The sequence below is a fragment of the Mesoplodon mirus genome, assembly GCF_964341445.2.
Source record: "Mesoplodon mirus genome assembly, chromosome: 14".
Classification (NCBI taxonomy): domain Eukaryota; kingdom Metazoa; phylum Chordata; class Mammalia; order Artiodactyla; family Ziphiidae; genus Mesoplodon; species Mesoplodon mirus.
Window position 1 is genome coordinate 16,383,850 of NC_138990.1, and position 14,888 is coordinate 16,398,737.

Sequence of the window (14,888 nt, forward strand, 5' to 3'; positions counted from 1 at the left end):
CACCTCCAAGCCTAGCCTGGATTATTACAAGTTTTCTAAGTAGGCTCCTCGCTTCTGCCCTTTCCAAAGCAGCCACTGTGATCCTTTTAAAAGGTGAGTTATACCAAAAATGCATAACTGCAATCTAATCATGAGAAAACATCAGACAGACCCAAATTGAGACATTCTACAAAAATAACTGACTAGTACTCATGAAATGTCTCCAAGTTCATGAAACACAAGAAAAGACTGAGGAACTGTCAAAGATAGGAGGAAATTGGACTTCCTGGGTGGCACAATGGTTAAGAATCCGCCTGGCAACGCAGGGGACACGGGTTTGAGCCCTGGTCTGGGAAGATCCCACATGTCGCAGAGCAACTAAGCCCGTGCGCCACGACTACTGAGCCTGCGCTCTAGAGCCCGCGAGCCATAACTACTGAGTCCGCGTGCCGCAACTACTGAAGTCCACACGCCTAGAGCCTGTGCTCCGCAACAAGAGAAGCCACCACAATGAGAAGCCCGTGCACCGCAACAAAGAGTAGCCCCCGCTCGCCACAACTAGAGAAAGCCCGTGCGCAGCAACAAAGACCCAACACAGCCAAAAATAAATAAACTTTTTTTAAAAAAGGAGGAAATTACGGAATCAGAACAACTAAATGCGGTGTGATCTTTTGGATTGTACACTGGAACAGACAAATGACCTTAGGTGGAAAAAAGTGGAATATGAATAATGTCTACAGTTTGGCTAATAGTATTATATCAATGTTCATTCCCTGGTCTTGATTATTTGGCTACATAAGTTGTTAACATTAGAGCAGTGAAGGGAATACTCTGCATTACTTCTGCAATTTTTCTGTAAATCTAAGTTATTTCAAAATAAAGTTTTTTAAGTGCCTTCAAAGAAAAAAAAAAACGTTAAGTCAAGTGGCTTCTCTACTTGAAACCCTCAAATGGCTTTCAAGATTAGCAGTTCACAAGACAGACCCACTCCCTGTTTTCATAAAGTAAAATTTTATTGGAACACAACCCCATCCTTTCATTTACATATTGTTTCTGGTGTTTTCGGGGCTACAACAGCAGAGTGGAACAGTTGCAACAGAGACTGTATGGCCTGCAAAGCCTAAAATATTTGTCATGTGGCCCTTTACAAAAAAACTGTGCCACAGTTTCCTGACTGAGGGTAAAAGCAAAGTTCTCACGATGGCCTGTAGCGTGCTCAGTGATCCGGCCCAACCTACTCCTCCTCTGCCGACTCCTACTGCTAAGCCCCTCACCTTTTCTGCTCCAGCCACACAGGCCTCTCCTTGCTGTTTCACAAAATGTGCCCAGCAATGCTCTCACCTGAGGGCCTTGGCACATGCTGTTAGTCTGCTTGGACTGTGCAACTCTTGCACCTTTCAGGTCTTTGCTCGGATGTCCTGACCACTCTAATAAACCATCCCTTGGCAACCCTGTACTCCCTTTCTTATTTACTCTGATTTATTTTCCGTAGCATTCTCTACCATCTAACACATCATATATTTGTTTTTTATCTGTCCTTCTCTACAATGTAAGTTTCATGGGGCACAGGCTTTGTTTTATTCGATGATATGCCTAACACTTACCGCTGCGTCAGTAAATATTTGTTGAATTACAAGCAAGTTTTATAGGATATTATACATACATAGACATATATGTGTGTATATGTGTGTGTGTGTGTATGTATATATATATATATATATATATATATATATATATATACACACATATACTTTCTTCCTGACTGGCATTTCTGTGATTTATAACCAATGCATAAGTAAACATCTTAAAATCTACCTTCTAAAAAAATTACAGGCCAAAAATACTACTGAAGCACCAAGACAGTAATCTGCGGTTTAAAATCGAGAATAGAAACAACTAATAACTAGACAGATAATCAGCAAGTCTGCAGAAGACTTGAACAACACTATCAACCAACTTGACCTAACAGGCTTCTATAAAACACTCCTCTCGACAAAAGCAGAATCCATTCTTTGTAAACCACACGGAACCTTATCAGGATAGACCATACACAAGTCCATAAATAAGTATTTATAAATTTAAAAGGTCTAAAATCATGCAAAGTTTGTTCTCTGACTACAATGGAGCTGAATTAGAAATCAAACAAGAGAAGGAAATTTGGGAAATACACAAATAGATAAAAATTAAACACATTTCTAAATAAACCATGAGTAAAAGAAGTAATTACAAGGGGATTTAGAAAGTATTTTGATCTGAATGAAAATTAAAACTTGACATATCAAAATTTATGGGAAGCAGCTAAACTGGTACTCAAAAGGGAGATTTAGAGCTTTCAACTGCCTATATTAGGAAAAGAAACTCTCTAACCAATAATCTAAGTGTTCACCTTAAAAATATAGAAAAAGAAAAGTAAACCAAACTAAGAGTAAACAGAAGGAAGGAAATAGTAAAGAGTGGAAATTAATGAAATAGAAAAATAGAGGAATGATAAACAACAAGGTCCTACCATATAGCACAGGAAACTATATTTAATATCCTCAAATAAACCATAATGGAAAAAAATAAGAAAAAATGTACATATATGTATAACTGAGTCACTTTGCTGTACAGTAGTAATTAACACATTGTAATTCAACTACAGTTCAATTAAAAAATAAATAAATAATGAAAAATAGAGAAATGATAAAGTTAATAATACTAAAAGTTGGTTTTTGACAAGGTCCAAAAAAAATGATAATCAACTGAATAGTATCACCAGAAGTTTTTCTACTTTACCTGGTGGCCAGCCAGCTGGAGCTGAAAGACCTAAAAGATCTCACTGGGGGAGCAAGTGGGGAAGAGAAAGAAAGGAAAATGGGGGTAGGGGTAGGAAGAATGAAGACAGGAGACTGCTGTTTAGCAAATTAACCTTGAGGAACTACTAGTCTCTTAGCCATGTGCATATATAGCTAATAAATATTTTTTTCAAAAGGAAAAACGAAGACAAGGGTACAGAAAAAAATATTCCTGTGTAATGCCAGACTACAAGTTAAGGGCACGATCCACTGTCTAACGGATTTTTTAAAGATTTTTAATATCCTTCAGTACCTTCCTCACTTTAGTTCAACGAGTAAAAGAATACTTAGAATGAAATCTGTTCTTTTGCCTCTATTAAAAAAGATGACAAAAGGTAAGTATGAGAGTTTGAGAAAACATAAGTACAGACAGGGCGACTGTTTCTGAGGCTACTGTACTTCTCAGGTGCTTTGGGGTGGAAAAAAGTTCCAAAGCATTCAGGTAACTAACCCCTGGCTGAAAGCACCACTAAAGGGTCTAACCAGAAAAGACTAAACCACTCATACAGAGTTCACCCAGGAACACAGCACTGACATTACACACAATCACCAAGGAGAAACAGTTACAAAACTGCAAACTCCATTTTCAGTAAGACCAAAATTAATAACCAAAATTCTCAAACTCAAAAGGAACCCAGTTTGGTTCCAATAACCCGAGGTAATGTGCAGAACCATGCAGAGTAGTTATAGTTGCAGGAAGCAGCCCGACTCTGTGGCAGCTACAAATGGTTTGATGGTTTGATCAAGGAAAAAAAACAAAACACACACACACACACACAGTTAGTCTGGAACACTACTCTGTCCCTCCTTCAATGATGATTCATAAAAAAGGAACCAACAGAGCAACTACAGAAAAACGTAAGACAAAAAGGAGAGCTTCAACAAAACCTATGAACAAAAACAACAAAAGCGGGCTTCTCTCGTGGCGCAGTGGTTGACAGTCCGCCTGCCGATGCAGGGGACACGGGTTCGTGCCCTGGTCCGGGAAGATCCCACGTGCCGCAGAGCGGCTGGGCCTGTGAGCCATGGCCGCTGAGCCTGCGCGTCCGGAGCCTGTGCTCCGCAAAGGGAGAGGCCACAACAGTGAGAAGCCCGCATACCGCAAAAAAAACAAAAAACAAAAAACAAACAAAAAAAAACACACACACAACAAAAGCTACACTTGATAGCAACAAAATAGGTGAGAAATTGTGACCAAATATTTCCTCAGTAATTGAAAAGAAAAAACACCCCATTGAAGCAGTTGCTGTGGTGAAGCAATTCCAGATAGCAGAAATGATTGTGATAATTTAAAAATATACATGGAAATGCAAAAGATCTAAAATATCTAAAGCAATCTTGAAAAGAACAAAGTTGGAGGACTTAATCCTACCTGTCTTCAATACTTCAAAGCTATAGTAATCAAGATAGTGAGGAATTTGCATAAGGATCAACGCACAGATTAATGGAACAGAACAGAAAAAAGACCCACACTTATAGGGTCACTGGATTTTCAACAAAAGCACCAAAGCAATCCAATGGGGAAAGGAAAGTGTTTCAATAACTGGTTATGGAAGAAAATGACATCTATATAAAAAACAGTGAACTTAACATGACCAAAAATTAACTTGAGATAGATCACAGACCTAATGCACAAGTTAAAACATGAAGCTTTCAGAGAAGAAAATCTTTATGATTTGGGGGTAAGCAAGGGTTTCTCAGGTCATGAAGAGCAAGAGTCATAAAAGGCAATATTGACAAATTAGACTTCATTAAAATTAAAAACTTCTGCTCGCCAAGACAAGGCAAAAACATGAATAGACTTCCACAGATTGGGAGAAAATATTCACAAAAACACATATTTGACAAAAGAATGGTATCCAGTATACACAAAGAACTCTGAAAAACTCAATACCACCACCACACAATTTTTTTAAACGGGCAGAGTTTTGAAGACATTTTACAATAGAAAATAAAATGGATTAATGATGGATAGAGATACGATAAATGAAAATACTAAAACATTGGTAGAATCTAGGTAGGATGTAAACAGGTATTTACTGTAAAATTCTTTCAATTTTGTTGTATGTCTTAAAATTTTCATAATAAAAAATACCATTCAAAAGTCCTTTCTTGAAATTAAAGACGACTTGACTCTATACCTAAAGAACATATCCTGTGCCAGGGAAAAATGATCTACAATGGTTAAAATCAAGACATAGTACACCAAAGTTACTAGGCTTTAAAGATAAAAAAAGAATCTTTTGGGCAACCAGGTAAAATATGGATTTCTTACAGCAACAAATAAGAAAGATGGAAGGTCATCTGGCTAGCTTCAGCAATAGCACTATACCATTCCCCCATCCTCTGGAAAAAAAAAAAAAAAAAGGGAAAAGAAAGAAAGAAAGAAAAGGAAATGTAACTGACAGTTTCTATGCCCAAGCAAATATAAAGGCAGAAGATAACATTTCTGATCACATAGGACCTCAGGGAAAATTGCTCACAAGGACCTTTCTTGAGGAAAATTAGAAAATGAACTTTAATCAATAGGTTTAAGTAGGTTATCAATTGAGAATGTACTTTATGTTTATTTAGGTTTAAGCAAGTAAGTAAATATATTGTGAATCATGAGGACCAAGTTTCTCACCGTTGGAGAAAAGAGTTAAAATTAAGGAATGGGGGAGGCTAGGATGAACCCTGTGGTATTGGGTTGGACCTACAAATGGATGCACACAGGACTTACATAGATGTATATATGTGTGCCTGCATGTGTATGTATGAATACATGTATTTCCTAGCTCTGCCCACTGAAAAGGTCAGAAGCAATGATCCCTCAGGAACAAGGAGCACATCTAGAGCCCAGGCCTTGGTTTCTATTACCATTCTCCAATAAAAGGAACCAGGTTCCTTGGGGATATAGTTGATTCTAGGACAGGGGCAGGGAAAATACAAAATAAACCTAGAACATCTTATATTGCTAGAAAATAAGAAAAAATGATGGGGCATATTGAAAGGAGAGAGTAGCCAACTCAAAGAGCTCCCAAATGGCCAAATTTGGGACAATTTGAGCAACAAAGTAAAAAATTTACAGTAATATCCACAACACACTGACATAAATAACTGAGAAAATAAATGAAATTGGGGAAAAGGATAGATCTTCCTTATAGCTGAATTCCAATTAATAAATCATACAATAGTAATTACTGCAGGCAAGAATCATCAAGGATGCTAAATTAGCTGGCAAAAACTTATGATGAGAAACAGGATATTTGCATGATCTCAAAGTATCACCCCACAAGATAGCTACAAGGTACATACAGAAAAGGAGAATATTTACAGTAGAGAAATCTGGCAGATGCCATCTCAATCAAGTGATGAAAGTTAACATTGCTGGCAATGAGATATATCAACATCCTCTAAACACGAGGCTCTGAAAAAGAATACATCACTTCTATGGTGTTCTTACTAAAAATGCACAACCTGAATTTAATCGTAAAGAAATATCAAACACCTCACTACAAATATCTCAATTTCATTTCTTTTTATGGCTGAGTAATATTCCAATGTATATATGTGCTACATCTTCTTCTGATGGACCTAGAGTCTGTCATACAGAGCGAATTAAGTCAGAAAGAGAAAAGAAAATACCTTATGCTAACACATATATATGGAATCTAAGGGGGAAAAAAACGGTCATGAAGAACCTAAGGGTAAGACGGGAATAAAGACACAGACCAACTAGAGAATGGACTTGAGGATATGGGGAGGCAGAAGGGTAAGCTGTGACAAAGTGAGAGAGTGGCATCGACATATATACACTACCAAACATAAAACAGATAGCTAGTGGGAAGCAGCTGCATAGCACAGGGAGATCGGCTTGGTGGTTTGTGACCACCTAGAGGGGTGGGATAGGGAGGGTGGGAGGGAGGGAGAGACAAGAGGGAAGAGATATGGGAACATATGTATATGTATAACTGATTCACTTTGTTATAAAGCAGAAACTAACACACCATTGTAAAGCAATTACACTCTGATAAAGATGTTTAAAAAAAAAAAAAAGAAATATCAAACAATCCCAAACTGAATGACATGCCACAAAATAACCAGTGTTCTTCAAAAGTGTCAAGGTCATAAAAGGACATTAGTGGGATATTTGGAGAAATCTAAATAAGGTGTGTTGATTAGTTAATAATATAGTTTCAATGTTAATTTCCTGCTGTTGATAATTACGTATGGTCATGTAAGATACTAGCATTTGGGGAGATTGGCTGAAGGGTATCTGGGAACTCTGTACAACTTTTGCAATTTCCTTGTAAGTCAAAAATGATTTCAAAATAGTTTTAAAAAATGAATGTGAAACTTCCTCAAAAAATAAATAACCAATCCAGAAAACAAAAAGCCCCTACCAATAAGAAAGTTTAAAAACTCTCTTGATCATTTCCTTGGTCAAAGAGGAAACATAAACCAAAATCATGGACAGGGCAAGGTAGGGGTAGGGGATTAAGAGGTACAAACTAACAATACTACGTATAAAATAAATAAGCTACAAGGATATAATGAACAGCACAAGGAATGTAGCCAATATTTTATAATAACTTTAAATGGAGTATAATCTATAAAAATATTGAATCACTATGTTGTACACTTGAAACTATAATACTGTAAATAAACTATACTTCAATTTAAAAAAAATCATGGACTAATAAGAATTTAAACATTTCACGTCAGAACCTATGGGATATAGCTAACACAGTACTCAGAAGAAAATTTATATTAGTTCTTATATTAGCAAAAGGAAATAAATAAATAGCAAATAATAAATAAATCAATTTAGCATTTGGGTCAAGATGTTTGAAAAGTATAAAATGGAACCAACAAAACCAGAAAAAATTAATAATGTTAAAAGCAGACATTAATACATTAGAAAACAAAAAAAGGGAAACAATAAATAAACCCAAAAGATGGTTTGGGGGATAATAAATAAAAACAGTTCCACTAGCTAACCTATCAAAAAGGGGGACGGCGCACAAATACAAACACATAAACAAAGAAATCGGGGAGAAATAACCACAAAAAGAACAAAAGTTTACTTTGCTCCACTCCATATAAAGCAAATTTTTAAATTTTGATAAAATGAACCACTTTCTAGGAAGATATTTTATCAAAATTGACAATAAATCTAAGTAGCTCTTAATGTTACAATATGAAAAGTTAGTATTATACCATCTATGTAGAAAAGGACAGAAAAAAAAAATATCCACACATATACCCATTAAATACCGCTGAACGGGTACAACCACCATAACAGGCGAGGGACAGCCTTGGAGGAGAGACTTTTCAAGGTATACAATACACACATTTATAATTTTTAAACCATGTGATCCTATTACCTATCCAAAAAATTAAATAAGTGGGAAATAATCTTCCCTTGTAAATAAAATACATAACAATAAATAAAAATAAAAAATAAAAACTCCACAGCAACTTGATCAATTCTCTCTGGTTATTCAACTTCTGTATTCATTTACAAATTTACGTGCTCTGCAAATCCTGCCCATAGGCCTGCTAACCAACTGGTACTGTTAACCCAATTTAAACCAAAGAATTTAAAGACAGCATAGTAAAGGCCTCTGGCACTCTGACTGTAAAACACAAACTAGAATATGTACGACAGTAAAACCTAAAAGTGAATAAAAAGGAAAGCTGTTCTCATGCCAAATACTAAACACTCCAAGAAGCCAGAAATTCTCTAAACTCAGTTTTTCAGAGACTACTTCTAGCTGTTTTTCCAACATGATGAATTTGTTATTTCATTATAGAATCTCCACTTGAATTCTATCATTTAGGAACTTAAAAATTAAATATGGCCTTTGGATTGTTTCTAGGCAAACTGCAGAAATAATGTGAATACCTAGAATGATATGAAAGATAGGCTATCTCAAGTTCTTCTTCCAAAGTCCCAGCAATGTTTGTGGTTATCATCAACATAATCTAGGTGTTACGGTTTAGGCAAAATTCTGGCTGAAACCCACTTCAAAAACTCATTTCGTCTCTTTCTTTCACTTCGAATAGTATTTAGCCATCTACGCTTGTGCCTCCATGTTGATTGCCTGTGGCGGTTACATAGCAATTCAGGTATTTTTGAAGATACAACCTGTATCGGTCACGATCTCAGTTGCAACCGACAGAAACTGACTCACGCAGGATAGTCAGAAAAGCAGTTTACTGGACAATTTACTGGACAATGATTGGTTAGAACTTATAGAACCTCCAGTTAGGCTGAGGAAGCAGGCTAGGAAGGTGGCAGAAATAACCCTGGACCACAGCCAAAAATCAGAGAATGCTCCTAATGCCACAGCCTGCAAAGCCCTCACCATCATTCCTCGATGCTCTGGACACTGCCCCTGTGGCCCCTGGAGACGACACCACCACCACTATCACCAGAATGGACTGTCCACAATCCCTGCTTCCTTAGAAAATATATTTCTGTTGGCGTACAGAAATATAAACTGATCCTGTATCCAGCCACCTTGATAAACTTCCCTATTATTTCTAACAATCCGTTTTAGAGGGGCGTCTGTGTCATCTGAAAACAAGGAAGCTCCATTCAAAGTCCAGGAAAGGAATACCCACATGGCTGAGCCCAGGTCACATGCCTGAAAACTGGTTAAGCAAATATCTGGCATTTTTAGTTTCCATAGTGAGAGGAAGACACTTCTTCCCACCAAGCTTCATAAAATGGGGAGCTCTCCAGATATAAGAATGGGACAGAAAAAACAATTTTTGGTAAAATTCAGAGTACACTGTAGGAAAACATTCTATCAGAAATGATCATGACAGAAATAATAGAAATAATTATATAAAGTAAGAAGAAACATTATAAATTAATAATCAAATATATAACATAAAAAATAAGGAGGCATACAGACAACCAAGGATCATTAGGATACAAAAATAATCATTATATTCTAAGTAAAAGTAAACACAAGAATGATACAATCTTAAAATGTGAACACCACACTTGGATTATCTCATGGATCCTTCAGAGCAGGTGGAATTCATTCCTCTCCATTCCTCCTGCAATTCCAGAATACAGTCAGTGAACTTTAAATAATGCATCAACAGCCAACTGTTCAAAACCTTGAATGTTCTGTAAATGTCTCATCATATAAGACCAATGGACCCCCAAAGGAAAAATCATCAGAGAGGAGCAAAGAACTAGAAACACAGCAAATAATTACTTTTCTGTCTCTTTCCTCTCCTCCCTGAGGGGCATCTTATGGTTCTCTCTTCAAAGAAAAAAAAAAAAATACAAAGAACAGAAACTAAAACAAGAATGAAGAGACTATGATCTCCTTTACTGTCTATGTGTATTCTTGTCCAGTTTTTTCATTCTTAATTTTCTCCTCACATGTTAAAGTGGACCTGAGGTAATTCACACTTTTATAAAAGCTGAAAATATTTGCAAAAGATAAATTACTTTGGCCTATTTACTCTAGATTAATTTCAAGTGGGAGAGTGGGGAGAGTTTCATAAAAGGGATGAGCTGGGGTCCGAAGGAGGAATAAGAGAAAGGAAGAGGCAATGTTTCGGGTTGAGGAATAACACAAACAGAACTGAGAACATCCAAGGTCTATTCAATGAGCTGAGAGCAGAATGACTACAGCCCAGACCTACACGGGAAACCTGGAAGAGAAGCAGTTTGGGGAAATCAGACTAATTTAATTATGGACAGATTAAGAGTTGCCCATGAGATACTTCAAATAATGTTATCAAGTAGGCAGTTGGAAATAGAGACTCGGGAAGAGGCTAGAGATCTAGATGAGGAACCATCCCACACGTAGATCACGGTCAAAGCCGCAGAACAGGCACTTGGGAATAGTGTTAAATGAGCCCCAGGCTACCAGACACTTAGGTGAAAACTCCTAATCAAACGTAGAACCAAATGTGGTGATTAATAATTTTAGATTGCCTAAAGGCAATGCAATGAATTCTGTAAACTAATTCTTCTGTTCAGAATAGATTTTCTTTCAAATATTGAAATTCTATATACACACATATACAAACACTGCAGTTCAGGAGAGAAGTCCTCCGAGATCAGAACACTGCTGACCCATGGGCCGCATTTTCAGTTTACAGCGTCTCTCCATGCACGATCTCACTGCATCTCCCTGCAGCAGTGCTGAGCTCACAAGGCTCAATGGCACTATTCTCCTTTTAGACATGAACAAACTGAGGCTGAAAGAGAAAACGACCTGCTCAAGTGGCAGAATCCAGACCCTGAACACAGGTCATGTGACTCCAAACCCAGCGTTATTACATCTGAGTGATCAGAGAAACGGCTACAGCAAGAGGGTCTTGAATCTCCATGCAGCTAATCTCTGTCTATAGGCTGAATACTATTTTTCAAGTGCATAAGGAGCATTTTTCATTTGGTAGTTTTTAAATTTTAAGGCTTTTTTTCTTATAAAAATCAATACACGCTCATTGCAAAAAAGTTGTAATTTTCCAAAACTGTATGGTATCTCCCCAAAATCTCAACTCTCAAAGTAACTGCTACGAATAGTTTCGAGTCTATTCCACAAGACCATTTTCTCTACTTATTTTATCAATGCACATTAGGAGCTGTATAAATGTGTCATGTGCTGGAATATATTTACATACTTGCAAATGTTTCCACTGGATTGATTTTTAGAAGGAGAATGTTGGGTCACAGAGGAAACTTACATTGTAATAGTTATTGCCAAACTGCTTTCCAAAGAGGCGGTACCAATTTCTACTGACATACAATATGTGACTGACAAATCTGATTACTTAAAATGTAAAATTTCTACAACAAACAAAAAACATCATAAACGAAGTTCATGAAAAAATCAAACAACAAAAGAGTTAATTAAAGAGTTAATGTCAAAGAGTTAATTCCTCTCATATATGAAAATTTCTTACAAATTAAAAAAATGAGCAAAGGCTATAAAAATAAGTATAAATACAAATGGTCAATATATATATAAACCAACATTTAATCCCATTCAGTAAACAAACCCAAATTAAACAAAAGCAATGTATTATTTTTACCCATCAAATTGGCCAAAATAAATTTAAAGACTAATATATCTCGCAGAGCATGGGGACAGGGAACCAAGCTCTCTCGCAGACTGCTGGAAAAAGGGTATTAATGGCTCAACTTCTGCAGAGCGTCTTGCCCAGGTGTGAACATTTAATGTATGTGGCACTCTACCCAGCAATTCCACTTCTGGGAATTGATCCCGCATCGGTAACCAGACAAGTGCACAGCCATTTATTTACAGTAATGTTCAATACAATGCCGAAAAGAACAGCAAACGTGTGGAAACAGTCTCAATTGGTCTGTCAATCAGAAATTAAATAAAGTATGATAAAACCATACAATGGAATGTAATATAGCCATAACAATGATGGTGTGATGACTATTCACTTTACCATGGGAAAATATCCATGATACTAAGAAATATACAGAACAATTCCATTTATATATATGTATACAGCCACAGGAAAAATTTCTTAAGATATACATATTTCAGAATAGCAATAGTAGTTATATCTACATGGAGGAATTACAGGTAATTTTTCAATATACATTTCTGTAATTGTTTTGAACAACATACATGTGTTTACTTTTTATATTAAAGAAGACACAAGAACATTTTCATTAAAAAAAAAAAAGACAGGAAACACTGAAAAGTTGGGAATCAGTGGGCCAGAACCAGATGAGGTTATAAATCTTCTCACATACCGAAATTCTATATAATAATTAAGGAAATATTTACTCTAGGGTGCTTTTTCGTCATTAAAGAAAACCTCCTCAAGATTTATTCTTTCCCCATATCTTTTGAGGAGACTAAAATATAAGCAATATAATAATTATAATTAACATGATATTTGACTTTTTAAATAATAATGTGGCTGCATCTTGGGAGGACAGAGAAGGGGTAGAGAGAATAAAGAGATGATAAAACCCCAGCCTAAACCTTTCTCAGGTTTCAAAACTCCCAAAGAACATCAATGCAAACCTCCAAATTCAGGTCCTAGAGCCAGAAATGGGGACTCGCTGTTCATAAAGATCTATGAATATATTATTATCCTATTAACAAGATATTACCATTCCTGGATTGTAACTGCACAAGAGAAGTTAAGGCAAACACAAGTTAAACTTATATTTAACTATCAGATGGAATATACTACCTAAGCTTTACTCATCACATTTTATAAAAAAGGTTTATAAAAGCATTATTCAAAATATGGTTTCAACTCTTACAGATTATATGTGGTAAAAAAAAAAGAGCAACAATTAAATAATTACCTCTCCTATGAAGACTACTATAACACAGTCCAACTTCTCTTCAGGATACAGATTATCAATAAGGGAATGAAGAGTTTCTATGAGGTAAGATTTAACTTCTCTCTTCACTGTGGGAACTCCCATTACTATTGAAACTGAAACAAAATAATGATAGTAATTATATTAAAAGATTTTGCAAAGACAATGCAGAAAAACACCACTGTTTTACAAGTATTATACCCTCTCAAATTGATAGAAATAATTGGGGGATCAAATATACTACATCAAAAGAAAGAAAAATAATCAAAAATATGGGGCACACCTATTATACAGTAATCCTTTTCCACATGGCTTCTCCATAAGAAAAGAAACAATGTCAAAGAACTGATAAAGATTAAAGACATTAAACCACACGTTAAAAATGAATGATGGTAAAGTATAAACAACAGATTTTATTATACAACTAAAACTTAGAAACATTAAACACATCTTAAAAATTAAAGTCTCACATGTCATATATAAGATGTCCTAAGGAGGACACTACATCACTTCTGTGGTTTTCTTCCCAAATTCATAACCTCAATCTAACCATGAAGAAATGTCAGACAAATCCAAATTAGGGGGACACTCCCCAAAGATCAGGAAAGACAGAGAAAGGATGAGGAACTGTCCCTGACTGGAGAAGACTAAGGGGACATAACAATTACATGAAATATGGGATCCTGAGTCAGATCCTGGAACAGATTAAATAATAATAATAAAATGACAAACTCTAAGATCTAAGGTTAACAGCATAGCATCAATGTTAATTTCTTGGTTTTGATCATTGTACAATAGCTATACAAGGTGTGAACATTTACAGAAACTGGGGGAGGTATATGGAAACTGTGTACTATTCATGCAACTTTTTTTAAGTCTAAAATTAGTCAGTTCTACTATAATGCTTGTTTTGAAATGCAAATTGTTCCTACATGATTAATACATTAGAGAACAATTTGAGCATGAAGTCAATTTCACATTTGCTTTTATGCAATTTCTCCCCTGGGACAAACACTCACTAGGTGAACACAGAAAATGGTACCCATTTGAACTGAGTTCAGAATACTGAACCAAGCCATGTAGAAATACCCAAAATGCACAGCTGCCTCAGTTCACTGCATGCTGTGAACCACAGCTATCTACACCTGGTGTTACAACTTTCTGCCAGATTTCAGTCAATCCGCTTTGTACCACTTCACAAAAAGCTTCCAAGCTGCAGTCCTTCTGAAGCCCACTTTAACAAGCAAACCTCAAGTCTTTTTCAAGGTAGAATGCCATATTTGTTGTATTTATGCATTTCTCCATCATTTAATACGTGCAAAATTGTGCCACTGCTTTTATTAGCTTATCTTTTATGTGTAACTGACAACGCTTTTGAGTGTTGTGATCCTGACCCCATTTTTCTCCTTTTATTGCACAATTTTGCATAGCACAATAATATTTAGGAACACATGTTATATTAGAGTACTTCACAGTTAGTTTTTAAATGTAATATCTTTAAAAGTCTTAGGGACTTCCCTGGTGGTACAGTGGTTGAGACTCCGTGGTCCCACTGCACGAGGCACGGGTTCAGTCCCTGGTCGGGGAACTAAGATCCCGCATGCCGCGCAGCGTGGCCAAATAATTAAAAAAAAAAAAACATAAAATAAAAAAGTCTTAGTATCCTAAGTGTTACACATCAGTAGAGAAGTATTTTGCAAAAGTTAAAATTAAGTCTTAATTATGTAACAATTTATTGG

The 14,888-nt window shown here is 36.1% G+C and overlaps 1 protein-coding gene across 2 annotated transcripts in view; it reads right to left on the minus strand.

The window, feature by feature from the left end:
- The window catches only part of MGAT4A (alpha-1,3-mannosyl-glycoprotein 4-beta-N-acetylglucosaminyltransferase A), a 111,203-nt gene that overhangs the window by 33,050 nt on the left and 63,265 nt on the right, over positions 1–14,888 (minus strand). For both annotated transcript variants that reach the window (XM_082643271.1, XM_082643272.1), the window contains one exon: positions 13,132–13,265. In XM_082643271.1, coding sequence (XP_082499397.1) covers positions 13,132–13,265 — 134 coding nt within the window. The remainder of the gene's footprint in view (positions 1–13,131; positions 13,266–14,888) is intronic.